The following is a 27,670-nucleotide window of genomic DNA, read 5'->3' as shown; positions in this document are numbered from 1 at the left end:
CACCCTCCTGATCCTTATTCCAAATGGCATTGGACTTCCCTATGCTAAGGGCTGTGACACCTTCTGAATCAAAGTGTCCAGGTATACCTCCCCCTCCCTGATGCATCACAATATCTTCAATGAAGTCTTCAGTTCAGTAACTCTAAGTTGCAATTCCTGTAGTTTTAGACACTTGCTACAGGTATGTGCTCTGGATCATGTTTGAGTTCAGAAGGACAGGGATATAATGCCTGTCTCCCCATTGTCTGTATGCTAATTTGTGAACTGTAAATCAATAATCCTTTTATTCATTCACGGGATGAAGGCATCGCTGGCTAGGGCAGTATTTATTGCCATCCCTAATTGCCCAGAGGGCAGTTCAGAGTCAACCACATTGCTGTGGGTCTGGAGTCACATGTAGGCCAGACCAGGTAAGGATGGCAGTTTCCTTCCCTAAAGGGCATTAGTGAACCAGATGGGTTTTTCCAACAATCGACAATGGATACACGGTCATCATTAGATTCTTAATTGCAGATATTTTATTGAATTCAAATTCCACCATCTGCTGTGGCAGGATTCGAACCTGTGTCCCCAGAACATTATCTAGGTCTCTGGATTAACAGTCCAGCGATAATACCACTAGGCCATCCCCTCCCCTCACTTAAAATTAATTGTTAGTGCATATCACAGTTTCACTATATTAATTGTTGAAATAGTTCTAAAATGAAGGTTCATCCTTTTAGGACAGAGACAAGGAGAGATTGTTTCCCTCGGATGGTTGTGCAACTTTGGAACTCTGCCTGCAGGTGCAGCATTAGGCAGAAGTAGATAGATTCTTCCTAGGCAAGAGAATCAAATGTTATCGAAGATAGATGGGAATGGGAATTCAAAACTCAGACAGATCAGCCATGATCTTATTGAATGACGGAGCAGTTTTGAAGGGCCAAATGGCCTACTTCTACAACAACAATAACAGAAGTTGCTGGAAAGCCTCAGCAGGTCTGGCAGCATCTGTGGAGAGAAATCAGAGTTAACGATTTGGGTCGAGTGACCCTTCCTCACAACCTTCTTCTGGCCTACTTCTAGATCTGTTTCATATGTTTATGTACCGTTACAACCTAAAGTTATATGTAAACATTTAACAGGTAATCAATTTACCAGACTCCTATGCTGTCATTCTTGACTTTCATCTGTTTTACAAATGGAGTGTGCAATGATTCCCAGCAGCTGAATTGGTACATTCCAAAAGGGTTTGGAAAGGAAAAGCAAAGGTACTTCTTCCATACTTCACCAAACTCCCACACTATCAAACTCCTAAAGCTTCTACTCTGTGCCAGCTACACTCCATGCTAGATGCACTGCACACAGGCTCCCATCTATACTGCTTGTGATATTGATGAGTTAGTTCTGCTCTGCTACTATTCAAGAACTGGTTTTAGATAGCTTCCTAATTGACTAACTGCACCCCATTGCTCTCCTTAGTTTACCCTGAAAAACTTTAGGTTTTAAATCCAACAAACGGAAAATCTTACTTAAATACTAAAAGCAACCAATGTCAGATTTTAAAACAAGATTAAACCCGCTATGATGATAGGAAGGAAATTCCAGGATTCTGACCCAGTGACACTGAAGGAACAGTGATATATTTCCAAGTCAGAATGATGAGTGGCTTGGAGGGGAACTTGCAGGGGGTGGTGTTCCCATGTATCTGCTGTCCTTGTTCTTCTAGATGGAAGTGGTTGTGGGTTTGGAAGGTGCTAAAAATACATTGTCGTTATTTAAAATTATTTATTGAGTCAGTAACTGAGAGGGACAGTTGCGAACTTTGCATGAAGTAGTGGTTCCTTATTTTTCTATGAATTTTGAATACACTAATTTTAAGAATGCTTCCCTTGTCCCAGACTCCTTACAAGTGGGAAGAAATTTCTTCCCATGCACTCTATGTCACACAATTTCAAAGAAAAATTGAAAGTGGTGGTCTTTCATCTGTTGATGTTCAGTCCAGTGGTGAGGCTGTAGCAAATGAAGCATTATTCCTCAAGCTTGTGTTGGGAGACATTGGAAGTCCAGGATGCCACTGTCATTGTGAGATGAAGATTTGAAAACTTAGGGTCACGCTTGTGGACTGAGTGGAGATGTTCATCTTAAACAGTCAACAAATCTGTGTTTGGGCTTCTCAGTATAGAGTCAGCAATGAATCCATTTTACTAAATTAATTATTGAGTGTTAGCTAAGGAGTCACTGAGATCTGAGATCAACCACCTCAAAGAATTATACTTTTAAATTATACTTATTGCTGTTATTTTTATACAAAAGTTACTTTATTACAAATATATACAGACACTGGCAACTCAATTGAATAGCATCTACAGTTAGTATAAATAGGACAGTCTGAATGCATTGTGAACAAATCCTGTGTATGATTCCTGCCCAGGTATCATAGTCATACATAATCCTGCAACTATTTACAGTCTCTGACACACAAATGCTACTGTTCATTTACAGCTTTGTATGCACAGTTTTTGTTCTTTCCAATCATAATATTCTTGAGATGGGTGATAAAAATATATCAGGAATAAAAGTTTCTTACTAAATCTGAAATGGATTCAATTATTGCAATTTCATCATGTGCTGGATGAAGAGGGGCATTTTGTCATATCCTAGCTGAATACCACTTTTAATCACTCCCTGGTATAGTGTCCAACTCTGAAATCATAGAATCCCTACAGTGTGGAAACAGGCCCTTCAGCCCAACAAGTCCACACTGACCCTCAGAGCATCCCACCCAGACCCATCACCCTATAACCCACCTAATCTACACATCCCTGAACACTATGTGCAATTTAGCATGGCCAATCCAACTGCACATATTTGGACTGTGGGAGGAAACTGGAGCACCCAGAGAAAACCCACACAGACACAGGGAGAATGTATAAACTCCACACAGTCACCCGAGGGTGGAATCGAACCCAGGTCCCTGGTGCTGTGAGGCAGCAGTGCTAACCACTGAGCCACTGAGCCACCATGCCACCCTATGATGAGTATATCTTGCTTTTGATCACTCTCAACATGACGAGGTGATATGTCCTCTTTGCTCTAAAATATGTCCTCCCACCAAGGTGGATCAGGGAATTAATTCTGTCCTACTTGCTTTATCCTGTCATGCTTCATAAAGTCTCCACTCTGGCATTTTCTGAGACTGGGGGGTGTGTTACCAAAATGCTTCTGTGTCACTGGGGGTCAGTTTTGTTACAATCCCATGCATTGTCTCGAAGCCCTGGGTTTTGTGATATTAATCAGGGCTGCACACAGTGTTCCAGGTGTAACCTGACTGGATGATCTCAAGACTGCGAGGTAAATTCAACCCAGGCGACCAGACAACACTATAATCTAAATCTGTGACTCCTGCACCCTCTTAGCACAGCTCAATAATGGCAGAGGGGGAATTTTACTACATGCAGTGGGTCAATGCATGCAAGGCTCATGAACAGGAGAGGTGCCCACAGCCAATAGGCATTGAGGAGTTTTCAATCAGTATCTACCAAGATAGACCCTTCTCAACCTCCAACTATCTTAGAAGATTTTTTCAGAGAATGAAGACCTTTTGAAGTATATTCTCTTTATAGAAAACACAGCAGCCAAATACCTACAAACAGCAATGAGATAAATGTTTTGGGAGTTGGTTGAGGTGTAAATATGAGCCAAGCATCAGCAGTAGGAATCACAGTCAGCATTCTTAACCTATCACCAGATCAATTAGGATGATCCCACTTGATCTGTATCCTTAAAATCCTGAACAGAAAAGACAGTGACTGGTCACCCTCCCCACCAGAACTGCACAGACAGCTCTCAGTAGAACAATACATTTATCACCGGGAGACAAGTGGGAGTGTGAGAGGAATATGACACAGAAGGCTGTGTTGCAATGTCTTCTGGGCCAAGTTAATTTTGGAATTACTCAGAGCTGAAACACTGTGGGACATCCTGAATATTGAAAGATGCGTATCGACAAAAGGATTCTTGTTTAAGGGTTGATCAGATTTCTCCCCTGATCTCAGAGTTTTTGTTAAGGTACCCGTTTGAATCTGAGTATAAGCCTCAACAGAGAGTGGTGACAGAAGCCATCACAGTTGAGATCGATTCTGCCTTCGCCCATTGCAGTATACAGTGTGGAATGCAGGGAAGTAGTCAGGATCCACAATGATTAGTGTCCTCCCTCATTGAGGTCAGGAGTAGCGATCCTTCCCCTGTAATCAGCTAATTCAGTACAGTGCTAGAGTTCAACCTGACATCATGTTCTAAGACTGAGCGCTGCACTAGCACAGAATCATCAGGGGAAAGCGATGGGATTTTTCCTCTTTAAACCTAAAAATAACTTTGCTATTTGTATTTATATAAAGCTGCCCTCGTACAGAAGTCAGTCTTTGGGGGGGCATGGATTAGCCAAGCAGTATGAGGCAGTACCAAAGCACTCACCAAGGGCATAATTTGATAAATTGGCACAAAGCCAAAGGAGATGACACTGGGTCAGGAGACCAAAAGCTCGGCTCAAGATCTAGGTTTAAGGAGTGGTTTAAAGAGAGAGGAGAGGTGGAGATATCGCAGGATGGAGGGAATTCCAGAGATAGGAAGATATGGCTACCAATAATGGAATGATGAATATCAGGAATGAACAAGAGGCCAGAATAGCCACCATTCTGTACAGCTAGACCTAATTGCTGGTCAATCTGTTTAAAGTAAATCTGATCTTTTAGAACAGTTACCTCCCAGCAGAGGTAGTTAAAGCAAGGATGGCTTTAAAATCTCATATCATTAGATAATAGTGTTTACGTCTGCGCTTTGATGTGCTTCCATTTCCTGTAAGAGAACAGTCTACTTTGAAGTGAGCTGGAGCAGTTAGTGCAGGAGATCCTTGCGCTGGATTGTCTGGTACCACACTGCCGTGGGGAGATTTTGACATCCCATGTACTCCCGCTTCACCTCTTCTGGAGTCAGAGGTGGGTTGTCATAGCAAGGTCCTCCGTAGATGGTGCTGTTCAGGAGCCCAGGCGTAGACTCAACTACCCCAGGAGTCAAAGAGGCAGCCCATGCAACATTCTGGGAAAAACAAAGTCACAAAGTGTTAAGACTTTTCCAAGCTGAAGATAAAACCTCTTCATACAGAGGGTGGTGGGGATCTGAAATGCACTACCTGGGAGGGAAGTTGAGGCAAGAAACTTCACAACCTTTAAAAAGTACTTGGATGATCACGTGAAATGTAATTACATTTAAGGCCGGAAAGTGGGCCTAGTATAGATTTAGAGTTGTTTTCTGTCAGTGCAGACTTGATGGGCCAAAGGGCCCCTTCTGTACTGTATGAGTCTATGATAACTCAACAGCAGGTTTACTGTGATAGGAGTACTGATGTCCAATTCCCTGCGAAACAAAACCTATCACTTGTACTACGATGGCTCCTCCCAATTAGATAGGGTGACATGGTGGTTCAATGGTTAACACTGCTGCCTCACAGTCCCAGAGATCCAGGTTTGATTCCACCCTTGCGCAACCGTGTGGAGTTTGCATGTTCTCCCTGTGTCTGCGTGGGTTTCAGCTGGGTGCTGTGGTTTCCTCCAACAGACCAAAGATGTGCAGGTTAGGTGGATTGGCCATGGGAAATGCAGGGTTATAGGGTGGCAGGTGGGCCTGAAATGGGTTGCTCTTCAGAGGGTCAGCGTGACTGAATGGCTGGCTTCCACATTGTAGGGATTCTATGATACACTAATCCCAGTCACAAACTATTGCGCCAGCCTTTCACTATTTTATTCTCACAAACATGACTGAGGTTTTGGTCCAATTCCTTTGCTGACTTTTCCCACAGTTTGTTTTGACTGTTCACTAGACAACAAATATATCAGAAGGTCCATAACGGCCCTTGACATCAGAGTGTGTTCCCACCCACCAGTCTTGTCAATTGAGCACATTATACCTTGTCTAGTGAAAGCACAATCTTGTGCCCTATGAAATCTGAAGAATAGGAAGAGGTTAAGAAGACAAGAGGTGCTTGTGCCCTTGATACGGTGAGAGAGAAAGATGAAGTATTCCCCAGTAGAGTGAGCGAAGTCTGGGGAGGCAGTGTGCTATGCTGAGGAACAAAGAGAGGTCTGCTCCCCAGTGTGGGCAGAGAGAATGAACAGGCTGTTCCCCATTGTGAAGAGGGGAGCTGTGTCTCCAATAGAGTGCAATAAGCAATGTACCCACTTCCCTTCATTGTAAGGATATTGTGCAGTGGAGATAGTTATCCTCCCATCAAGCTATAACATAGCAGCACAAATGGAAGAAATATCCATGGGGGGGAGGGGGTTGGGGGTGGTGAAGAAGCATTTAATACTTACTACTAGTTTGTGAAAAAAGACTCCAGTTCTGTGTCAACTTACTGTGAAACTGTCAATGACACATATTTGTAAATTTAGCCCTGAGCCTGTGATGGATTTTACCACCTACCCTATTGGTGAGGTCAGTCTTTGGGCAGTAGCAATTAGACAGACAGAATGAGGTCAGAGAGGTCAAGGGTTTATATTTCTTTTAGACACTATGTATGTCCTCAAATAACTTCAACTGACCTTGAAGAGGTAATCGATGAGACATTGATTGGGATGAAGTTCTCCCCAAAATTCTGTGAAGCAGGAGGCCCAGGTGAACTCTGATCCTCTGCTGTTGCTGATCAGAATAACATTTGGATGCTTTTTGGAAGAAAGCAGTTTCTTTGCCAGTGTTCCAGGGTAGCTTTGATCAACGAATATTAATACCCTGTGTGCATTACACCCTTCCAGATCCATCAACAACTCTCCCACCGTATACTTCTCCTTCTGATCAGCCTGAAAATGTAATTAATGCACAGTGTCACTCAACCATTCAAACCAGCACATTTACCTGTACACCATCTCAGCCATTGAACTGGCACAACCCTACAGATCAGAAAATAATACTTTCAAAGTTTGACTGCATGCTTTACTTTTCATTAAAACTCAATCTTGTGATGTGTGCGTGACTGACACACATATTGCTTATAACTCAGGAATTTCTGACAGGACTGAGTGACTTGCTATGGAGGGCAGTTAATGCATGATGTTACTGGACTGGAGTCATGTATTGACCAGTACAGGTAAAGAGGGCAGATTTCCTTCTCTAAAGGAATTTAATGAACCAGATGGGTGTTTAGTAACAATCCAACAGCTTTATAGTCAGTTTAAATCTCTCACTTTGTTATTTCTGTACATTTTAACTGAATTCAAATTGCAGTCAGTCTTGGTCAAAGGTGCCTAATTATGACACCAGTGTAAAAGATCCTAGGACCAGCATCCCCTCTAATTTTCTCACTGGCTGTGCAGGCCTCTGAGAGCTGTATAAGGCAGTGACTCTGGAACCAGAGATCAATGCCATGATTGGTGGCTGAAGATGATGACCATGCACGAAACACCGTACACAGAACACCATATATGGAACATCAGAGCAGCTATGCACACAGCCAAGAGAGAACGTTGCCTATGACTCTATCTGAAGGACAGCAAGTGAATTCTCTCCAGTGTCCTGGGCAGATACGTTTTCCTCAGCCAAAATTTACTGGAGTTTAGAAGAACGAGGGGAGATCTCATAGAAACCTATAAAATTCCAACAGGACTGGACAGGACAAACTCAGGGAAACTGTTCCCAATGACCGGGGAGTCCAGAATCAGGGCTCACAGTGTCAGGATACAAGGTAGGCCATTTAGGACTGAGATGATGAGAAATGTCTTCACCCAGAGAATGGGGAGCCTGTGGAATTCTCTGCCACAGAAAGCAGTTGAGGCCAAAACATTGAATGTTTTCAAGAAGGAGTTAAATACACTTCTTAGGCTAAAGAGATCAAAGAATGTGGAGAGAAGGTAGGAATAGCATTCTGAGTTGGATCAGTGCCATGAACTTATTGAATAGAACAGCAAACTCAAAGGGCCAAATGGCCTATTCCTGCTCCTATTTCCTATGTTTTTGAAAGATTTAAACTGACCATGAAGCCACATCTGGTTTACTATTGTCCTTTAAGGAAGGAAATCTGCTGTCCTTACCCAGTCCAAGTGACTCCAGTCCAACAGCTTCATGTTTGACTCTTATTGCCCTCCATAGGTCAATCACATCACTGTTTGTGGGATCTTGTTGTGCAAAACATCAAACATGCTCCATTGGCTGTATAACGCTTTGAGACATTCTGAGGTGGTGTAAGGAGAGGTCCAAATGGGATTTCTTTCATTTCCGAAGTCACTAAGGCAGGACCACCTGAACAAGATAATTGGTAAGATTGCCATTAAGTAAAGGTCATGTAGTACAGTATAATGCAAGTGGCAGTACGTTGGTGATTAAGTAAAACATTCACCCCCAAGTAGAAATGAGTCTGCTCAATGCTTTGTAAAGTTAAGCTGTCTCTGGCAGAAAGTCAATATCCTGTAAATGCACCTGCACAACCCACAGTTGATGACTTAGGGAGATTACTGATAAATTACATTCCAGGCATGGTATTTATCTTAAGAAATTTAAAAAAATGAGAGCTGATTGCCAGACTGTAATGAATTTGCCAAAAGCTTCCCTCTATTTCCTGGATTACTTGACAGGACAAAAAGAAAACACAGGAATTAAGATGAGATGAAAGTGTGGCTTGTCCAGCCTCTTGGAACTCAACTCTTGTAGTTTCTATCTTTTGTGATCCACCTAATCCTGACCCTGAAAAGATGCATTAGGTGGACCATTGTTCAGCTCTCTCCACTCGTCTCTCAGATTGGCAAATAAACGCTTAACGATTGTCCTTTCATCCACTTGAGTGCCTTTGGTGGCCCTCACGCAGAACAAACTCCCTTTAAACAAAACCTTTTCATTCCCAGAAGTGATTACCTTGGGTTACGGCTGGGCAATGATATAGGGAGAAGGAATAGTTTTCTTCACATTGTGTCTTGCAGTTGGCAAAAGTGGGACTGTAAGAAACAAGCTGAGCTATACCTGTACTGACTCACCTTAAATTCCACCAACAAATCCGAACTCCAGCTGTACTGAGGCTCAGTGTGGAAGGCCTAAGTCGTTAAATGCAGTAAAACCCACACACTATTGTAGTTTTTGAGGCACATGCTATTCTAAGGTATAAAACATAATAGCTTATTTGTGCAGAGCAAATCCTACCCACACTGATGTGATAATGACCAGATATCCTGTTGAGATCAAGGAATGGGTATTGGCCAGGATTCTGGAAAACAAACTGTCCTGATGTTCTTAAAATAGTGGACAAAGTCAGAAGTCACACAACAGCAGGCCATAGTCTAACAGGTTTATTTAAAATCATAAGCTTTCGGAGCGCTGGCCCTTCATTATGTGAAGTTGGGAGTTAGGGCTTCACCTGACAAAGGGGCAGCGCTCTGAAAGCTTGTGATTTTAAATAAACCTGTTGGACTATAACCTGGTGTCGTGTGACTTCTGACTTTGTCCACCCCTGTCCAACACCGGCACCTCCACGTCATGGCTTAAAATAGTGGACTTGGGATCTTTTAAGTCTACAGGACTGGGCTGATGGAAGATCAGGTTAACATATTGTCTCCAAATGTAAAATATAACAGTGAGTAGTCAGCCTACAATCCAAAGGGAAAGCTTGCTTGGTCAACCTTTCTGAATCTTTCGAGGAGGTAACAGCAAGAATAGACACTGGTGATGCAGTAGATGTAATTTATCTGCATTCTCCAGAACAGAACAATAATAGACTGTTGAATAAGGTCAGAGAATGCAAAGATAGAGGAAAGAATAGACTGCTAGCTGGCTTCAAGATAGAAAGTGGAGAGTGGGAATATTCAGTTGTTATTCAGAGTACCAGAAATGAAACTGGGAATGCAAAGAACATTTCTTTATCTATAGAAGATACATTGATTGATTTATTATTGTCTCATTCACTGAGATACAGTGAAAAGTTTTGTTTTGCATGCCATACAGGCAGATCATTACCATTCAAAGTGCATCAGATTAGCAGAACAGAGTGTTACAGCCACAGAGAGGGCGCAGAGAGAGAGAGGTCAGATTTAACATTTGAAAGGTCCATTCAAGTCTGAAAACAGTGTGGAAGAAGCTGTTCTTGAGTCTATTTGCATGAAGAGAGTATAACCAGGATGGGAGGGGTCTTTGAGTATGTTAGTTGCTTTCCTGAGGCAGTGGGAAGTATAGATGGAGTCAGTGGATGGAAGGCTGGTTTGTGTGATGGACTGGGCTGTGTTCACAACTCTCTGTAGTTTCTTGCAGCCTTGGGAAGAGCAGTTGCCAAACCACGCTTTGTTGCATCCAGACAGGATGCTTTCTATGGTGCAGCTATTAAAAAAGTGAGTGAGAATATGGAACTCATGCCCATAGCAAATTGTTTACTTTATAGATGCATTAAAGAGGAAGGTAGATAATTTGCAGATGACACTAAGATTGGTGGAGTAGCAGAGAGTGAAGGGGACTGTTGGAGAATGCAGCAGAATATAGATAGATTGGAGAGTTGGGCGGAGAAATGGCAGATGGAGTTCAATCCAGGCAAATGTGAGGTGATGCATTTTGGAAGATCCAATTCAAGAGTGAACTATGTGGTAAATGGAAAAGCCCTGGGGAAAATTGATGCACAGAGAGATCTGGGTGTTCAGGTCCATTGTACCCTGAAGGTAGCAACGCAGGTCAATAGAGTGGTCAAGAAGGCATACGGCATGCTTTCATTCATCGGACGGGGTATTGAGTACAAGAGTCGGCAGGTCATGTTACAGTTGTATAGGACTTTGGTTCGACCACATTTGGAATACTACGTACAGTTCTGGTTGCCACATTACCAAAAGGATGTGTGTGCTTTGGAGTGGGCACAGAGGAGACTCACCAGGATGTTGCCTGGTATGGAGGGTGCTAACTATGAAGAGAGGTTGAGTAGATTAGGATTATTTACATTAGAAAGATGGAGGTTGAGGGGGGACCTGATTGAGGTCTACAAAATCATGAGAGGTATAGACAGGGTGGATAGCAAGAAGCTTTTTCCTAGAGTGGGGGACTCAATTACTCGGGGTCATGATTTCAAGGTGAGAGGGGAAAAGTTTAAGGGAGATATGCGTGGAAAGTTCTTTAGGGTGGTGGGTGCCTGGAACGCGTTGCTACCGGAGGTGGTAGAGGCGGGCACGATAGCGTCATTTACGATATATCTGGACAGATACATGAATGGGCAGGGAGCAGAGGGATACAGATCCTTGGAAAATAGGCAACAGGTTTAGTTAGAGAATCTGGATCGGCGCAGACTTGAAGGGCCGAAGGACCTGTTCCTGTGCTGGAATTTTCTTTGTTCTTTGTAGACAGACGATTATTCTAAGATTATTCTGTTATTCTAAGAAAGTGGGATGGGGAAAGACAGGAGAAGGTTTAAGTTAAGATAAACACCAGAATGACCTGTGTGGTATATCCAAAGTAAAAATAAGGCATCACTGACAGTGTAATGCTCCGTCAGTTTTGCACGTTGAGTATCACTTTGTTTCAATAATTCAGTCCCTGGTTTGGGACTTGAATATGGAATGACGTTGCAGGCAACTAGAATGTTGATGTTTGATTAAATACCTACAATGCCATTCTTATTGACGTCCCAGAGCAACATGGTCCCATCATTCCTTGTGGGGCTGTTGAGATATAGAACCAGAGAATCAGCACAGTTGATGGCACGGCAGATATAGGAGATGTGGCTACGGATCATCACCTTCTCTGTGGCTGGATAGATGTCCTCAGTCTCCTCATCCACTACACAGAATGAAAACAATGAAATTACCAAGAGTCTCAGGTCAATCCATGTTAAACAATGAAAGTAAACAATATTTATCTTTCGACCAACATCACTACGACAATAAATCAGATCATATCACACCGCTGTTTGTGGAAATTTTCTCTGAACAAACCAACTGATGTGCTTCCTCTATTACAACAGTAACTACACTCAAGAATAACCTCATTGGCTAGAAAGTATTTAACACATCCTGAGCTCATGCAGGGTATGATAAAAATTGAAATCTTTTTCTGATTTATCTTCCTCAATTTCTTGTCCTCATGCTCCTTCAAGTATTTATCCAATTGCCTTTGACAAGTTATTATTGAATCTGATTCCATTGCCAAGTTAAATCCACCTCAATGGTTTATATTTAACCAAATCCACCTGTATTAACTGAGAATCTGGTTATGTTGTGCTATTGGATGCAGTTACTGCTTTATTGTCATGGGTAATGGTTCACTCACATTGCTGTGGATCTGGAGACACATATAGACCGGACCAGGTAAGGATGCCAGATTTCCTTCCCTGAAGGACATTAGTGAACCAATGGGCTGTTATGATAATCAACAAGAGTATACATGATTACCATTAGGCCAGCTCTTCATTCCAGATCTTACTGAATTCGGATTTCACTGTCTGCCATGGTGTGAATTCTCTTGTCCTCAGAACTCTGGATTGCTACTCCAGTGACATTACCACTACACCATTACTTTTGAGAAATATGAAACAATATTATTTTATTGGGACATCGAGTCCAGGCTCACTGGCATGATTTGTTGTGGGATCAGAAGGACTCAGCACAGTAACTCCTCTGATTTTTCAGTTTGCTGTTTAACATAGACTCTGCAGATGACACTAAGACTGGTAGAGTAGCAGATAGTGAAGGGGACTGTCGGAGAATGCAGCAGAATATAGATAGATTGGAGAGTTGGGCAGAGAAATAGCAGATGGAGTTCAATCCAGGCAAATGTGAGCTGATGCATTTTGGAAGATCCAATTCAAGAGCGAACCATACAGTAAATGGAAAAGCCCTGGGGAAAATTGATGCACAGAGAGATCTGGGTGTTCAGGTCCATTGTACCCTGAAGGTGGCAACGCAGGTCGATAGAGTGGTCAAGAAGGCATACGGCATGCTTTCATTCATCGGACGAGGTATTGAGTACAAGAGTTGGCAGGTCATGTTACAGTTGTATAGGACTTTGGTTCGACCACATTTGGAATACTGCGTACAGTTCTGGTGGCCACATTACCAAAAGGATGTGGATGCTTTGGAGAGGGTGCAGAGGATGTTGCCTGGTATGGAGGGTGCTAGCTGTGAAGAGGGGTTGAGTAGATTAGGATTATTTACATTAGAAAGATGGAGGTTGAGGGGAGAACTGATTGAGGTCTACAAAATCATGAGAGGTATAGACAGGGTGGATAGCAAGAAGCTTTTTCCCAGAGTGGGGGACTCAATTACTAGGGGTCACGATTTCAAGGTGAGAGGGGAAAAGTTTAAGAGAGATATGCATGGAAAGTTCTTTACGCAGAGGGTGGTGGGTGCCTGGAACGCATTGCCAGCGGAGGTGGTAGAGGCGGGCACGATCGCGTCATTTAAGATGTATCTAGACAGTTATATGAATGGGCAGGGAGCAGAGGGATACAGATCCTTGGAAAATAGGCAACAGGTTTAGATAGAGGATCTGGATCGGCGCAGGCTTGGAGGGCCGAAGGACCTGTTCCTGTGCTGTAATTTTCTTTGTTATTTGTTCTTTGTTCTATGAGGAGAGTGAAATAAGAGACCTCCAGAAGTTAGCTACAACAATCTCACCAGCTCCCCTTTCACTGTAAAGTTGCTGTGCAATTTTCCATCAAAACAGCAGAAAAATCACATTCTGAAAAACTGAAGAAATAATCTAAAACCTAACGACCACTCAAAATAACCCGGGTCCAACCAAGTAGCCAATGAATTAAAGACTGATCATGGTGCGCAGGTATCATAGAATCCCTACAGTGTGGAAGCAGGCCATTCAGCCCATTCAGTCCGCATAGACCCTGTAACCCTGCATTTCCCACGGCTAGTCCACCTAGCCTGCACATCTTTGGACTGTGGGAGGAAACCGGAGCACGGAGGAAACCCACACAGATACAAAGAGAATGTATTAACTCCACACAGATAGTCACCCGAGGATGAAATCAAACCCGGGTCCCTGGCGCTGTGAGGTAGCCCTGCTAACCATTGAGCCACTATGCCACACCATTGGCAATGTTGGGATATCATTGAAGAATTGAAAGGTTTGTAAAACCAATCACAAGTTTTGTGTTTTGGATTGGTGATACAGAACTGTGTGGTCTTGACAATACTTTCCTCCTCCATTCATAACATTTGTGTTTTGTCTTTTTTTCTCTTTGTGTTTGAGTGTGGGAGTTTTAAAGGGGTAAAGTTTAAGTTACAATAAACAGAATAATTGCTGCTCTTGTTAAAGTTAAGAGTGCTACAATAAATAATACTTTTTTATCAAAAAAAAACAAAAAACAAAGAGTGCTGGAGAAACTCAGCAGCTCCGACAGTATTGGTTACCATTTTGAGTCCAGATCTCACTGAGTTTCTCCAGCACTTTGTTTTCGTGTTTCAGAATTCCAGCATCGCAGTTCTTTCTTTGATTTTGTATTATTACTGGAATCTGGTGAGTTATACTGTTATCCTGGGTGCAGTTTGCAAGAGGCAAATTGGGATTTTCAGTCCTTTCATTAAATCTTCATATTTGCAGCGATTCCAGAAATAGTGGATTTGATTTCTCGTATGCTAGTCCAGTGAGTCATGGCAATGATGTGACTGTTTACCAGGGATATGGCTATTTCAGCCAGTACTGCCTATAGTTTACTTGTACTTACCCGAGATCCCTCCGTCTCCTGCAAAGAAGGTTTTGATATTCTCTGTTCGGAAGCCATTCCTCCTCAACATTCGATAAAAGTGTAACACATTGTAAACGTGCCTTTGGTATGTGAGGTGTTCCTTCCACCCGCCTGAAAATTAATGTAATCGCAGGATTAAGGGGGTAAATCCATAGGCAATAGCCAAATGTATTCCTGAAACTCATCCCACACAGTTAAGCTGATGCTTATTATCGAGTCATACTGATGTACAGCACAGAAATAGACCCTTCAGTCCAACTTGTCCATGCTGACCGGATATCCTAAATTAATCTAGTCCCATTTGCCAGCATTTGGCCCATGTCCCTCTAAACCCTTCCTATGCGTGTACCTGTCCAGATGCCTTTTAAAAGTTGTCATTGTACCAGCCTCCACCACTTCCCCTAGCAGCTCATTCCATACACACACCACTCTCTGTGTGAAGAAGTTGCCACTTAGTTTCCTTTTAAATCTTTCCCATCTCACCTTAAACTTATGCCCTTTAGTTTTGGACTTCCCTTATCTGGGAAAAAGACCTTGTCTATTTACCCTTTCCATGCCCCTCATGATTTTATAAACCTCTGTAAGGTCACCCCTCAGCCTCCAACACTTCAGAGAAAATAGCCCCCAGCCTATTCAGCCTCTCCCTATAACTCAAACCCTCCAGTCCTGGCAACATTCTTGTCAATCTTTTTTGCACCCTTTCAAATTTCACAACATCTGTCCTCTTGCCCTTTTCACCAATAAGCTATTCTGGCCATTATCACATTGCTTCATCTTTTTCGTAATTGCCCTTTGCCTTCACTCTTCCTTGTCTGTCTTTATCCTCCCTGCCTTGTCGTGCCTCTATATGCCCCTCCTTACCTATCCCTCACACTCTCTATCCTACATCTCTGTCTATCTAATTTCACTTCTTCTCTGACCATTCCTTCCATCTCTGACTCTCTCTTTCCATTCGAGTACACCCTGTCCCATTTCTGAGCCCCTCTTTCACTGTTGTCTCCTCTTACTCCTTACTCCTCTCTCCTTTCTCTTCCTTCACACCATTTCCCTGTCCCTCATTCTCTCACACTCTGTCTTTCTCTCGTTATCTCACTTATTCTCTCTCTCTGTCACTCTCACACACACACACACACACACACTCTGTCTCTCTCACAAACACACACACACGCACACACACTGTCTCTCTCCCACACACACACTGTCTCTCTCACAAAAACACACACACAGACACGCGTGTGTGCAAATCTCACCAGAGAGCAGCACTCCATGGTCACAGGTTTGGTACATTCGACAGGATTTCTGTGAAGAGAGTTGTTGTCGATGACACCGGCGTGTGTTTTTATTTAGCTCACAGTTGGCGACGGCAGGATTGGGGCTGCTGATGCTGAGAGGCTGAGGGCAGGCAGCAAAGCCCTTCTGTTCTGGAAGGAGTCAGGGCAGTGTTAACGTGGAGACAATTCCTTCAAACCAAATTCAAAGCTAATAGAGGACCATGCAAAGGTCCCTCAAAGCAAATCATTTGATCAGACATCAGAGTAGGGACTGATCTAATCCCAGAATGAAATCTGACATTCTAGAATCAAATTCTGGCTCCCCCCAAAATATTTCTGAGGCAATTTACCTGAACGTGCCCATTGGGAAATTATTGGGATTGGATGCAATGCTATTTACATACATCCAACTTCTATAAGAAATAGGAATGACTTATGCAACTCCTCAACCTCAACATCACCATCAATTCCCTTAGTGTCTATCAATCTGTCATGGCCCATCGGGTTTATCCTAGCCCTTTGTAAGAGCTGTTTGGCTAGTTATTTTTCTGTTACTCTAAATTTTTATTTACTTCACAAGTTTATCCAATTCCCTTTTCAAACATTCCATGGAATTGGCCTTCCCATATTCTCAGGGAGTTCATTCCAGATCACGGTAAAAATAGGGCTGAGTCAGCACAGCTTCAACAAGGGGAGGTCATGCCTAACAAATCTGTTAGAATTCTTTGAAGAGATAATGAGCAAGTCAGTCAAAGGAGAACCAATGGATATGATCTATTTGGATTTCCAGAAGGCCTTCGACAATGCTAAACAGGAGCCCACTAAATAAGATAAGAGCCCATGGTGTTAGGGGTAAGGTACTGCCATGGATAGAAGATTGGCTGAGTGGCAGAAGGCAAAAAGTGGGGATAAAGGAAACTTTTTCAGGATGGCAGCTGATGACTAGTGGAGTTCTGCAGGGGTCAGTGTTAGAACCACAACGAGTCACATTATGCATTAACGATATGGACAAAGGAACTGAGGGTATTTTTGCTAAGTTTGCAGATGACACAAAGATAGGTGGAGGGACAGGTAGTGTTGAGGAACAGAGAGGTTGCAGATGGCTCTGGGCAGGCTTGGAGAGTGGGCAAAAAAGTAGCAGGTGGAATACAATGTGGGAAAGTGTGAGGTTATGCACTTTAGCTGGAAGAATAGAGGTGTAGACTATTTTCTAAATGGGGAAAGGCTTCAGAAATCTGGAGGGACTTGGGAGTCCCAGTTTAGGTTGCTCCTAAGGTTATCCTTAGGTTAACCTTGCAGGTTCAACTGGCAGTTAGGAAGGCAAATGCAATGTTACCATTCATTTTGAAAGGGCTGGAATACAAGGCTGTGGTTAGTCTGTATTTGGAATATTGTGAGCGGTTTTGAGTCCCATATCTAAGGAAGGGTGTTCTGGTGTTGGACATGTCCAGAGGAGGTTTACAAGAACGATCCCAGGGCTGAAGAACTTGTCATATTAAGAGCGGTTGAGGAATCTGGATCTGTACTCAATGGAGTTTAGAAGGATGAGGGAGTATAGAACAAAAGAATGAAAGTACGGCACAGGAACAGGCCCTTCAGCCCTCCAAGCCTGTGCCGATCATCATGCCCTGACTAAACTAAAAAGCAAACCTTCTTCCCTTATTCAGTCCATATCTCTCTATTCCATCCATATTCATGTAACCATCCAGATGCCTCTTAAACGTCGTCAATGTGCCTGCTTCCACCACCTCCTCTGGCAGTGCATTCCAGGCTCCTATCACTCTCTGTGTGAAAAACATTCCTTGCACATCTCCCTTAAACTTTTGCCCTCTCACCGTGAACCTGTGGCCCCTTGTAATTGAAACTTCAACCCTGGGAAAAAGCCTCTGACTATCCACCCTATCTATGCCTCTCATAATTCTGTAGGCCTCTATCAGGTCTCCTCTCAGCTGCTGTCTTTCCAGTGAAAACAATCCTAGTCTTTTTAACCTTTCCACATAGCCAATGCCCTTGAGACCAGGCAACATCCTGGTGAACCTTCTCTGTACTCTCTCCAAAGCTTCCACATCCTTCTGGTAGTATGGTGACCAAAACTGCACACAATATTCCAAATGTGGCCCTACAAGGGTTTTATATCGCTGCAACATGGCTTGCCAACTCTTGTAGTCCATATCCCCGCCAATGAAGGCAAGTATGCCTTCTTAATCACATTGGCTATCTGTGTTGCCACTTTTAGGGAACTGTGGACCCACACGCCCAGATCCATGCTTATGTTAATGTTCCTAAGGGTTCTGCCATTAACAGTATAATTCACACCTAAATTTGATCCTCCAAAATACATCACCTCGCATTTATCTGGATTAAACTCCATCTGCCATTTCTGTGCCCAAGTCGCCAATCTATCTATATCCTGTTGTATCCTTTCACAATCGTTGGGACTATCAGCAATTCCACCAATCTTTGTGTCATCAGCAAACTTGCTTATCAGATCACCTACATTTTGCTCCGGATCATTTATATGATTGAAACATACAGATTACTGAGAGGCCTGGACATGGAGAAGATGTTTCCACTAACAACAGAAACTAGGACCTGGAAGCACTGCCTCATCGTGAAGGGATGACCCTTTATAACTGAGATGAGGAGGAATTTCTTCAGCCAGAGGGGGGTAAATCTGTGGAACTCATTGCCGCAGAGGGCTGTGGAGGCCAAGTCATTGAGTGTCTTTAAGACAGAGATAGATAGGTTCTTGACTCGTAAGGGGATCAAAGGTTACAGGGAGAAGACAGGAGAAATATGTTAGTAATGATCGAATGGTAGAGCAAACTCAATGAGCCAAATGGCCTAATTCTGCTTATGTATCTTATGGTCTAAACACTCACTGTAAAAATATTCTTTTCATGCCACCTTTTGCTCTTATGCCAATCAACTTACACTTGTATTCTGTAAAATTCTAAACTCTTTATCCAAGGAGGATACAGTCTATTCAGCACTTATAAGAACATAAGAAACAGGAGTAGGAGTAGGCTGTCTGGCCCCTCGAGCCTGCTGCACCATTCAGTAAGATCATGGCTGATCTTTTCATGGTTTCAGTTCCACCTACCCACCCGCTCACCATAACCCTTAATTCCTTTACTGTTCAAAACATTCAAAACATTAGCTTTCAAAACATTCAATGAGGAAGCCTCAACTGCTTCACTGGGCAGGCTCCACAGATTCACAACCCTTTGGGTGAAGAAGATCATCCTCAATTCAGTCCTAACCTACCAGACAAACCCTCGAAAAGTTATTTTTTTAATTCATTCGGGGATGTGGGCTTCACTGTTTGGGCCAGCGTTCATTGCCCATTCCTTTTTGAAGTTGGTGGTGAGCTGCCTTCTTGAACCAATGCAGTCCTTGGGGTGTAGGGACTGTTAGGTAGAGAATTCCAGGATTTTGACCCAGCAACACAAGGAATATAAATGGAATGTAATGCATATATATGAAGTATAATGCACATTAATACTCAAGGCAATATATTTCCATAATCAGGATGGTGAGTGGCTTGGAGGGGAATTTGCAGGGGGTGTGTTCCCATGTATCTGCTGCCCTTGTCCTTCCAGATGGAAGCGGTCGTGGGTTTGGCAGGTGCTGTCTGAGGATCTTTGGTGAATTTTGTATGTTTCAATGAGACTGCCTTGAAACTTTTTTATTGATGGGATAATGCAAAGGATGTCATGAGGCAGTACGTTATATATGATGACAGCACATCTCAAAATAGGAGGAACATTTCCCTCTCTATGTAATATTATGCTGTCCCTGTCCTGTGAATGTTTGATCAGGACTGTGTAGAGGAGGCGTTAGTCTGTATTTAACCCTGTGCTGTCCCTGTCCTGGGAGACTTTGATGGGGACAATGTAGAGGAAGCTTTACTCTGTATCTAACCCCGTGCTGTCCCTGCCCTGGGGGTGTTTGATGGGGACAGTGTAGAGAAGCTTTACTCTGTATCTAACCCCGTGCTGTCCCTGTCCTGGGAGTGTTTGATGGGAACATGGCGGAGGAAGTTTTGCTCTGTGCCTAAGTCCGTGCTGCCCATGATAGTGTGCGCTATAAATGGTGGAGGTAAAAGTTAAGGATGACACCAACCTACACAGCGGAGTCTTTGTTCTTTGTGCACATCCCTCTGTCCCACCACCAGAGGTATAAAGTGTATCTCACACAGTCCCACAAGCCGTTCCTCTCTCCGCGAGCGGTTGCCAGTGTTGCGCACCTCCCTTTTCAGGCTGCCCCTGGCCGCCTGGGCTTTTAGCCTCTTCCTGACTCGATCTTTATCGTTGTGTTGTTCATTATGACTGGTCCTCCTCTTCAGCAGGTTCTCACAGCGGCTTTTCAGGGCCAGGGTCATGCATTCGTAGTTACCTGGGGGAGCAGATCGAAGGACTTTTAATCATGTCTCACCTTAAGCACAGCACAGGAGACCATTCACCCCATTGTCTGTCCTTTACTCTATCCTGTTATAAATATTTATTCATTTATTCACTTTCCTTTTAAAATGCCTTCTGGATTCAATTTTCTTCTTCCATTTGCACATTAACTTTCTACATTTCTTGCCTTTGTTCTGGTCTTTAATGATTTATTCCATTGCTGCTCGTGGTCTCTGATCTACATTGATTTCTGGTCTAGCAACACCTCAGTTTTAAAAATCTCATCCTTGCTTCCAAACCCCTCCAGGGCCTTGTTCCTCCCTATTCTGTCATCTCCAGCCTAAAACCCTCTGAGATCTTTCTAACTCTCCAGTTCATATACATCCCCCATTCTAATCCTACCACCATTGGTGTGCTTTAGCCAGCTGGGTTCTAAACTCTGTAATTCCCTCCCTAAACGCTTCCATTCTCTACTCGCTTTCTTCTTTTACAATGCTCCTTTAGAACATAGAACATAGAACATTACAGCGCAGTACAGGCCCTTCGGCCCTCGATGTTGCGCCGACCTGTGAAACCAATCTGAAGCCCGTCTAACCTAAACTATTCCATTATCATCCATATGTTTATCCAATGACCATTTAAATGCCCTTAAAGTTGGCGAGTCTACTACTTTTGCAGGCAGGGCATTCCACGCCCTTACTACTCTCTGAGTAAAGAACCTACCTCTGACATCTGTCCTATATCTATCACCCCTCAATTTAAAGCTATGTCCCCTCGTGCTAGCCACCACCATCCGAGGAAAAAGGCTCCCACTGTCCACCCTATCTAATCCTCTGATCATCTTGTATGTCTCTATGAAGTCACCTCTTAACCTTCTTCTCTCTAACGAAAACAGCCTCAAGTCCCTCAGCCTTTCCTCATAAGACCTTCCCCCCATACCAGGCAACATCCTGGTAAATCTCCTCTGCACCCTTTCCAATGCTTCCACATCCTTCCTATAATGCGGTGACCAGAACTGTACGCAATACTCCAAGTGCGGCCGCACCAGAGTTTTGTAAGCTGCAACATGACCTCATGGCTCCGAAACTCAATCCCTCTACCAATAAAACCTAACACACCGTACGCCTTCTTAACAACCCTATCAACCTGGGTGGCAACTTTCAGGGATCGATGCACATGGATATCGAGATCTCTCTGCTCATCCACACTCCCAAGAATCTTACCATTAGCCAAGTACTCTGTATTCCTGTTACTCCTTCCAAAGTGAATCACCTCACACTTTTCCGCATTAAACTCCATTTGCCACCTCTCAGCCCAGCTCTGCAGCTTATCTATGTCCCTCTGTAACTTGCAACATCCTTCCGCACTAGCCACAACTCCACCGACTTTGGTGTCATCCGCAAATTTACTAACCCCATCCTTCTACGCCCTCATCCAGGTCATTTATAAAAATGACAAACAGCAGTGGCCCCAAAACAGATCCTTGAGGTACACCAGACGACATTTCTGAGCAGGCTTTAATTCACATGTGCTGCCATGTTCTCAGATGACAGAATGCTGTTGTGAAGCACCTTCAGATATTTTACTGCAATAAAGCTATTATATAAATGTGTTGTTGTACAGATTAATCAGTACTGCTTTACTCTTGCTCCCTGTCAATATTTATGAAATCTAAAATATAACCAATCTTTAAACAGTCCATCTACTAATAAGAAAAGATTTACAAGGATGTTGCCAGGGTTGGATGGCTAGAACTATAAGGAGAGGCTGTATAGGCTGGGGCTATTTTCCCTGGAGTGTTGGAGGCTGAAGGGGGACCTTATAGAGGACCTTATAAAATCATGAGGGACATGGATAGGGTGAATAGACAAGGTCTTTTCCTCAGGGCCAGGGAGTCCAAAACTAGGGGGTTTCGGTTTGAGGTGAGAGGGGAAAGATTTAAAAGGGACCTAAGGGGCACCTTTTTCACACAGAGGGTGGTGCGTGTATGGAATGAGCTGCCAGAGGAAGTGGTAGAGTCTGGTACAACTACAACATTAAAAAGGCATCTGGATGGGTTTATGAATAGGAAGGGTTCAGAGGGATATGGGCCAAATGCTGGCAAATGGGACGGGATTCATTTAGAAAATCTCATCGCTATGGATGAGTTAGACCAAGGGGTCTGTTTCTGTGCTGTGACTCTATGACTCTAAGTGATCACTTTAGTTTTGTTCCAGTGACCATATTGTGTGCACACTGTGAAACAGATGACCAGAACCTTTAAAGCAATATCCACTGTCTGTGTGACCTTGCTGTCTGTAAACTGATTACCTGCTGTGTTTGGCTGCAAAGCAAACCATCTTGTATTTCTGGCAACTGTAGAAGATGTGAAACATGTAAGTCAACTGGTTCACAGTGAGACCCCAGCACAGAAACCAGTTTATCCGACCGAGATCCAAATATTGACTCAGGGTGCCACAGAGAACTCCCTGACTCATATTTGAAATAGTGGCAGTGGGATCTTTGGCATGGTCATAGAGTCACAGAGATATATAGCACGGAAACGGACACTTCAGTCCAACTCCTTCATACCGACCAGATATCCTAAATTAATCGAGACCCATTTGCCAGCATTTGGCCCGTTTCCCTCTAAACCCTTCCTATTCATAAACCCATCCAGATGCCTTTTAAATGTTGTAATTGTACCAGCCTCCACCACTTCCTCTGGCAGCTCATTCCATACACACACCACCCTCTGCGTGAAAAAGTTACCCCTTAGATCCGTTTTAAATCTTTCCCCTCTCACCTTAAACCTGTGCCCTCTATTTTGGACTATCCTATCACTTGAAAGTGCAGCCAGGGCCACAGTTTAACATCTCACCTGAAAGACAGTACCTTCAACACTGCTGATGCCCCTCAGTACTGCACTGACTCACAATCAACAGGAGCTGCAGTTATTTGGGAGGTTCCACCAATATGATACAGTGCTGTTAAAATGGTTACTGCCTTCTCACATAAAGACTGAAATGGCTACAGAAACTCAGCAGGTCTGGCAGCATCTGTGAAAAGAGAAACAGAGTTATGTGTCAAGTCCAATATAGAAACATAGAAGATAGGAGCAGGAGGAGGCCATTCGGCCCTTTGAGCCTGCACTGCCATTCTTCATGATCATGGCTGATTGTCCAACTCAACAGCCTAATCCTGCTTTCTCCCCATAACCTTAGGCAAACTCTAGTCGCCTCTTGAATACATTCAATGTTTTGACATCAACTACTTCCTGTGGTAATGGATTCCACAGGCCCACCACTCTTTGGGTGAAAAAATGCCTCCTCATCTCCGTCTTAAATGGTCTACCCCGATTCCTCAGACTGTGACCCCTGGTTCTGGATACACCCACCATCGGGAACATCCTCCCTGCATCTACCCTGTCCAGTCCTGTGAGAATTTTATAAGTGTCTTTGAGATCCTCCCCCAATCGTCTGAACTCTAGCGAAAACAATCCTAACCAATTCAGTCTCTCCTCATATGTCAGACCCACCATCCCCGGAATCAGCCTGGTAAACCTTCGCTGCACTCCCTCGAGAGCAAGAGCATCCTTCCTCAGAAAAGGAGACCAAAACTGCACACAATATTCTAGGACTTGAAACCTTTCGCAATGAAGGCCAACATCCCATTTGCCTTCTTTACTGCCTGCTGCACCTGCATGCTTACCTTCAGTGACTCTTTGGGACACTCAGATGGGATTCTGAAGAAGAATCATACAAGGCTTGGAACCATGATGTGGAGGTGTCAGGGTTGGACAAAATCAGAAGTCACATGATGTCAGCTTACAGTCCAACAAGTTTATTTAAAATCACAAGCTTTTAGAGTCCTGCTCCTTCATCAGGTGATAATTATGGTCACTGGAACCAAACTAAATGGTCACTTATAGGTAGATGGACTATTTAAAGGTTGGTTATGTTTTAGATTTCATAAATATGGACAGGGAGCACAAGAGTAAAGCAGTACTGATCTATTTGTACAACAACTAACAATTATATAACTGGTTTAATAAAGTAGTAAAATGTCTGAAGGCGCTTCACAGCAGCATTCTGTCACCAGGTAAATTAAAGCCTGCTCACAGAGGTTGTTTTAGAGGTGCACTTCACCTGATGAAGGAGCAGACTTGAAACATCAACTCTGTTTCTGTCTCCTCAGATGCTGCTAGACCTTCAGATCTCCAGCATCTGTAATATTTAGCTTTTATTGCATTCTCATATTTGACCTCAGGATTTCACAGTAATGGAGTGAGAAATTCAGCTAGGAATTCCCTCCTAATCACATTGTGTGGGGCTGCTGCTTAATGTTGTGTGAGGGCAGCTTCTAGTCAACTGTGGTGCCCCATGTGGTTGATTAGACAGCTAACACTCAAGTTCTGAGCTCATAGTTTTCCCTCATCATTCACAGGACATTCATTTGTTGCCCAACCCTAATTGCCCTTGAACTGAGTGTCTTGCTTGGCCTTTGCAGAGAGTTTAGAGTCATCTATAAGTCTGGAGTCGCGTGTAAGCTAGACTAGGTAAGGATGCGATTTGCCTTCCCTAGATGGGGATTTTTTTCAGTCCAGTTACATGTTCATTGTTACTGATGCTAACTTTTTATTCCAGATTTGTTTATTTAAATTTCCCAATTACCTCAGTGGGATCTGAATTCCTGTCCCCAGAATGTCTGGTGTAGGCCCTTGGGTAACACGTTCATTAATATAACCACTACATTACCTTGCTGTTAGAAGGGCTATCCCTTTAGAGAGTAATTTGCTCCTGTGGGACACTGTGCCTCAGTGAGAGTCAATGCCCCTGGGACAGAGCGGTAATGATGCCTGAGTCCTCAGCATCTGTTCGAATCCACGTAACTTGATCAAAGCATCAATATCAGGAGCAAAATTATACTGTCTCACTGGCAACATATCTCCATAACCAAAAATAAAGAGCAATAATATAATCAGCAATCTAAATTATAATGAACTCTATTTAACAAGGGCCAATGGATAACATTAACCCAGGAACATATACCAAATGCAGCAATAACTAACAATATAGAACAAAACCCAGCAATATGCTGTCAGAACAAGAATGTAACAATAAAACAGCCATAAATAATGATGCAAAAGCACAAAATATCCACAAATGCACCTAAAAATAGGCAAAAAAAATACAAGTCTGCGAACTTCCAAAATATACCAGTATCAAAAGCATATCTAAACCTAATACCCAACCAAACTTCCTGCAAAACCAGGCACTGAATCTAGACACAGCCCCAAGCTGACTATCGGTCAGGCACAGTCCCACATTGTTAGGTGCAGTCAGACACATTTCCTCACAAACCCAAACATTCACAGCCCCTTCAACCAGACACAATCACAATCTCTCATCTAGTTCTCTCCTACTCTGCTTTCTCCTCTGTGGTGTTTACATTTTATTTCCTCTGACCTTTAATTCTTTATAAGAAATCTGGTTACAGCAAACCCCTGTTCATGTTATTAAAAATTAATGAACGGCTCTCATTCTCCAGGTCACAGACTGGGTTTCTGACTATTTTAACTTTTCTATTTTGTTTTGGTTTTGAATCCATTTCAACTTTTGTTTTCTCTGCATTTAATTTTGGCTTTTCCATCCTACTCTCTCCTCCTTTGCCTTTCAGTTCTTTCTGCAATCTCTCTCCCTGTGGCCCAGACACTCTAATCCCTCTCTGGTTATCCCAGATCAACCTCCAACCATGCAATTAGTTAACTTCTACTCTCCAGCTAGTCAATAGGAACAGGGCTGGTCCATCAGGACTGATGCACCACAACAACAACAACTTGCATTCACCTAGCATCCTCAACGTACTAAAAACATGTCCCAGGGTGTTTCACAGGGCGATTGTCAGACTAAAGTCTAACACTAAACCACAGAAGTTGACATTTGGATCCAAGAGCCTGGATAAAGAGGTTTCTTTCTGAATGAATGCCCTGAAGGAGGAGAGACAGGTTTAATGATGGAATTGCAGACCTTGGGTCCAGGTAGCATGAGTAAGTACAGCGAAGTGAAGGAAATTGAAGGATGCAGTGGGGACACGAGAGGAAGACTGTTTAATGCTTACCTAAATACAGTCCCTCCCGGATCCCACATCTCCGCTCATTCACGTTGAAATCAATGTAGAAGACAGTAACCGGGTGGCCAAAGCTGAGCTCGGGACTAGGGTCGAGGGTGAGGACGGCGTCGTGAGGAGATCCCAGACTGAGACCAGAGTCCGGCAGGATGGTCAGCAGTTTCTCCCCAGCCCGAGGCTCTGCTGCATAGACCGCTACAGCTGTCTGCGGGATCTCTGCCAGTCGCTTGCACTCGGAGTCAGACAGGAAGGATACCCGCTGGCACAGGCTGGATTTCAGGTAGCCCAGGCTGGCTGTAGACCAGCGATGAAGCCGGGCAGCTTTGAACTGCGAGCCCTCGGCCCCCATCAGCTCAACGAGAATCGCCACGGACAACATCCATTCCCAGTGCCAGCTCATGACCAGGATCACCAGTCAGCACAGGGTCCCCAGGGAGGGGTAAGAGAGTGGAAACCCCCCACACACACTGGTGATCAGTCACAGGGCGCAGGCACTTGCACACTGAGTCCTGGCTGTGTCAGCTAAACACTCACACATGCACACTCAGCAATAACTCAGGGGGGGTGGGGAACACACTGTCCAGCTAACTGCTCCACACTGTGCTCAGGCACCACAGCCGCTTGAAGTCAGCTCTGAAATGCTGGCTCCACCTTCCCGGTCGGGCGGAGCTCGGAGTCACAGCATCTCCCCAGCGAACAGGAGGCAGGCACAGGATCCCTCAGCGGGGAGACTCTCACACCCTCACACTCACTCACACTCATACTCACACTCACACACACACATACCCTCACACACGCACACAAACACACGCTCACACACACACACACACATAACGTACACACATGCACACACACACTGTCTCTGTCTCACACACACACACACACACATACCCTCACGCACACACACACACTCACTCATACACATACACACACACACATATGCACTCACACACACAAACACACACACACATGCACACACACACATACACACACACATACACACACACATGCACATACACACACACGCTCACACATACACACACATGCGCGCGCACACACACACACACACTGTCTCTGTCTCACACACACACATACCCTCACACACACACACATACACACACACACACGCTCACACACACACACACGCTCACACACACACACACACACTCACAGACACATACACACACATACACACACATACACAC

General features: G+C 43.8%; 1 protein-coding gene across 1 annotated transcript; it reads right to left on the bottom strand.

The window, feature by feature from the left end:
• Positions 1 to 2,925: 2,925 nt before the first annotated feature.
• si:ch211-67e16.11 lies at positions 2,926 to 27,073 on the bottom strand. Its single transcript, XM_020523015.2, has 7 exons — positions 26,457 to 27,073; positions 20,080 to 20,352; positions 15,934 to 16,104; positions 14,663 to 14,794; positions 11,591 to 11,763; positions 6,579 to 6,833; positions 2,926 to 5,076 (listed from the first exon to the last, which is right to left on the bottom strand). Exons 1-7 carry the CDS (start codon positions 26,863 to 26,865, stop codon positions 4,876 to 4,878), a joined length of 1,614 nt encoding a protein of 537 aa, XP_020378604.2. The 5' UTR covers positions 26,866 to 27,073; the 3' UTR covers positions 2,926 to 4,875.
• Between the last annotated feature and the right edge of the window lie 597 nt (positions 27,074 to 27,670).

Source organism: Rhincodon typus, chromosome 7 (genome assembly GCF_021869965.1).
Source record: "Rhincodon typus isolate 14 chromosome 7, sRhiTyp1.1, whole genome shotgun sequence".
NCBI classification, from domain to species: domain Eukaryota; kingdom Metazoa; phylum Chordata; class Chondrichthyes; order Orectolobiformes; family Rhincodontidae; genus Rhincodon; species Rhincodon typus.
The sequence above is the reverse complement of the archived record's forward strand: the minus strand, read 5'-3'. Positions and strand labels throughout refer to the sequence as shown.

Coding starts and splice junctions, on each gene's coding strand:
- si:ch211-67e16.11 (XM_020523015.2), bottom strand. CDS start 26,865: ATGAGCTGGCACTGGGAATGGATGTTGTCCGTGGCGATTCTCGTTGAG. Junction 20,353..26,456: donor CCGGGAGGGACTGTATTTAG/GTAAGCATTAAA, acceptor CTGCTCCCCCAG/GTAACTACGAATGCATGACC. Junction 5,077..6,578: donor TCATCGATTACCTCTTCAAG/GTCAGTTGAAGT, acceptor TGTTTTTCCCAG/AATGTTGCATGGGCTGCCTC.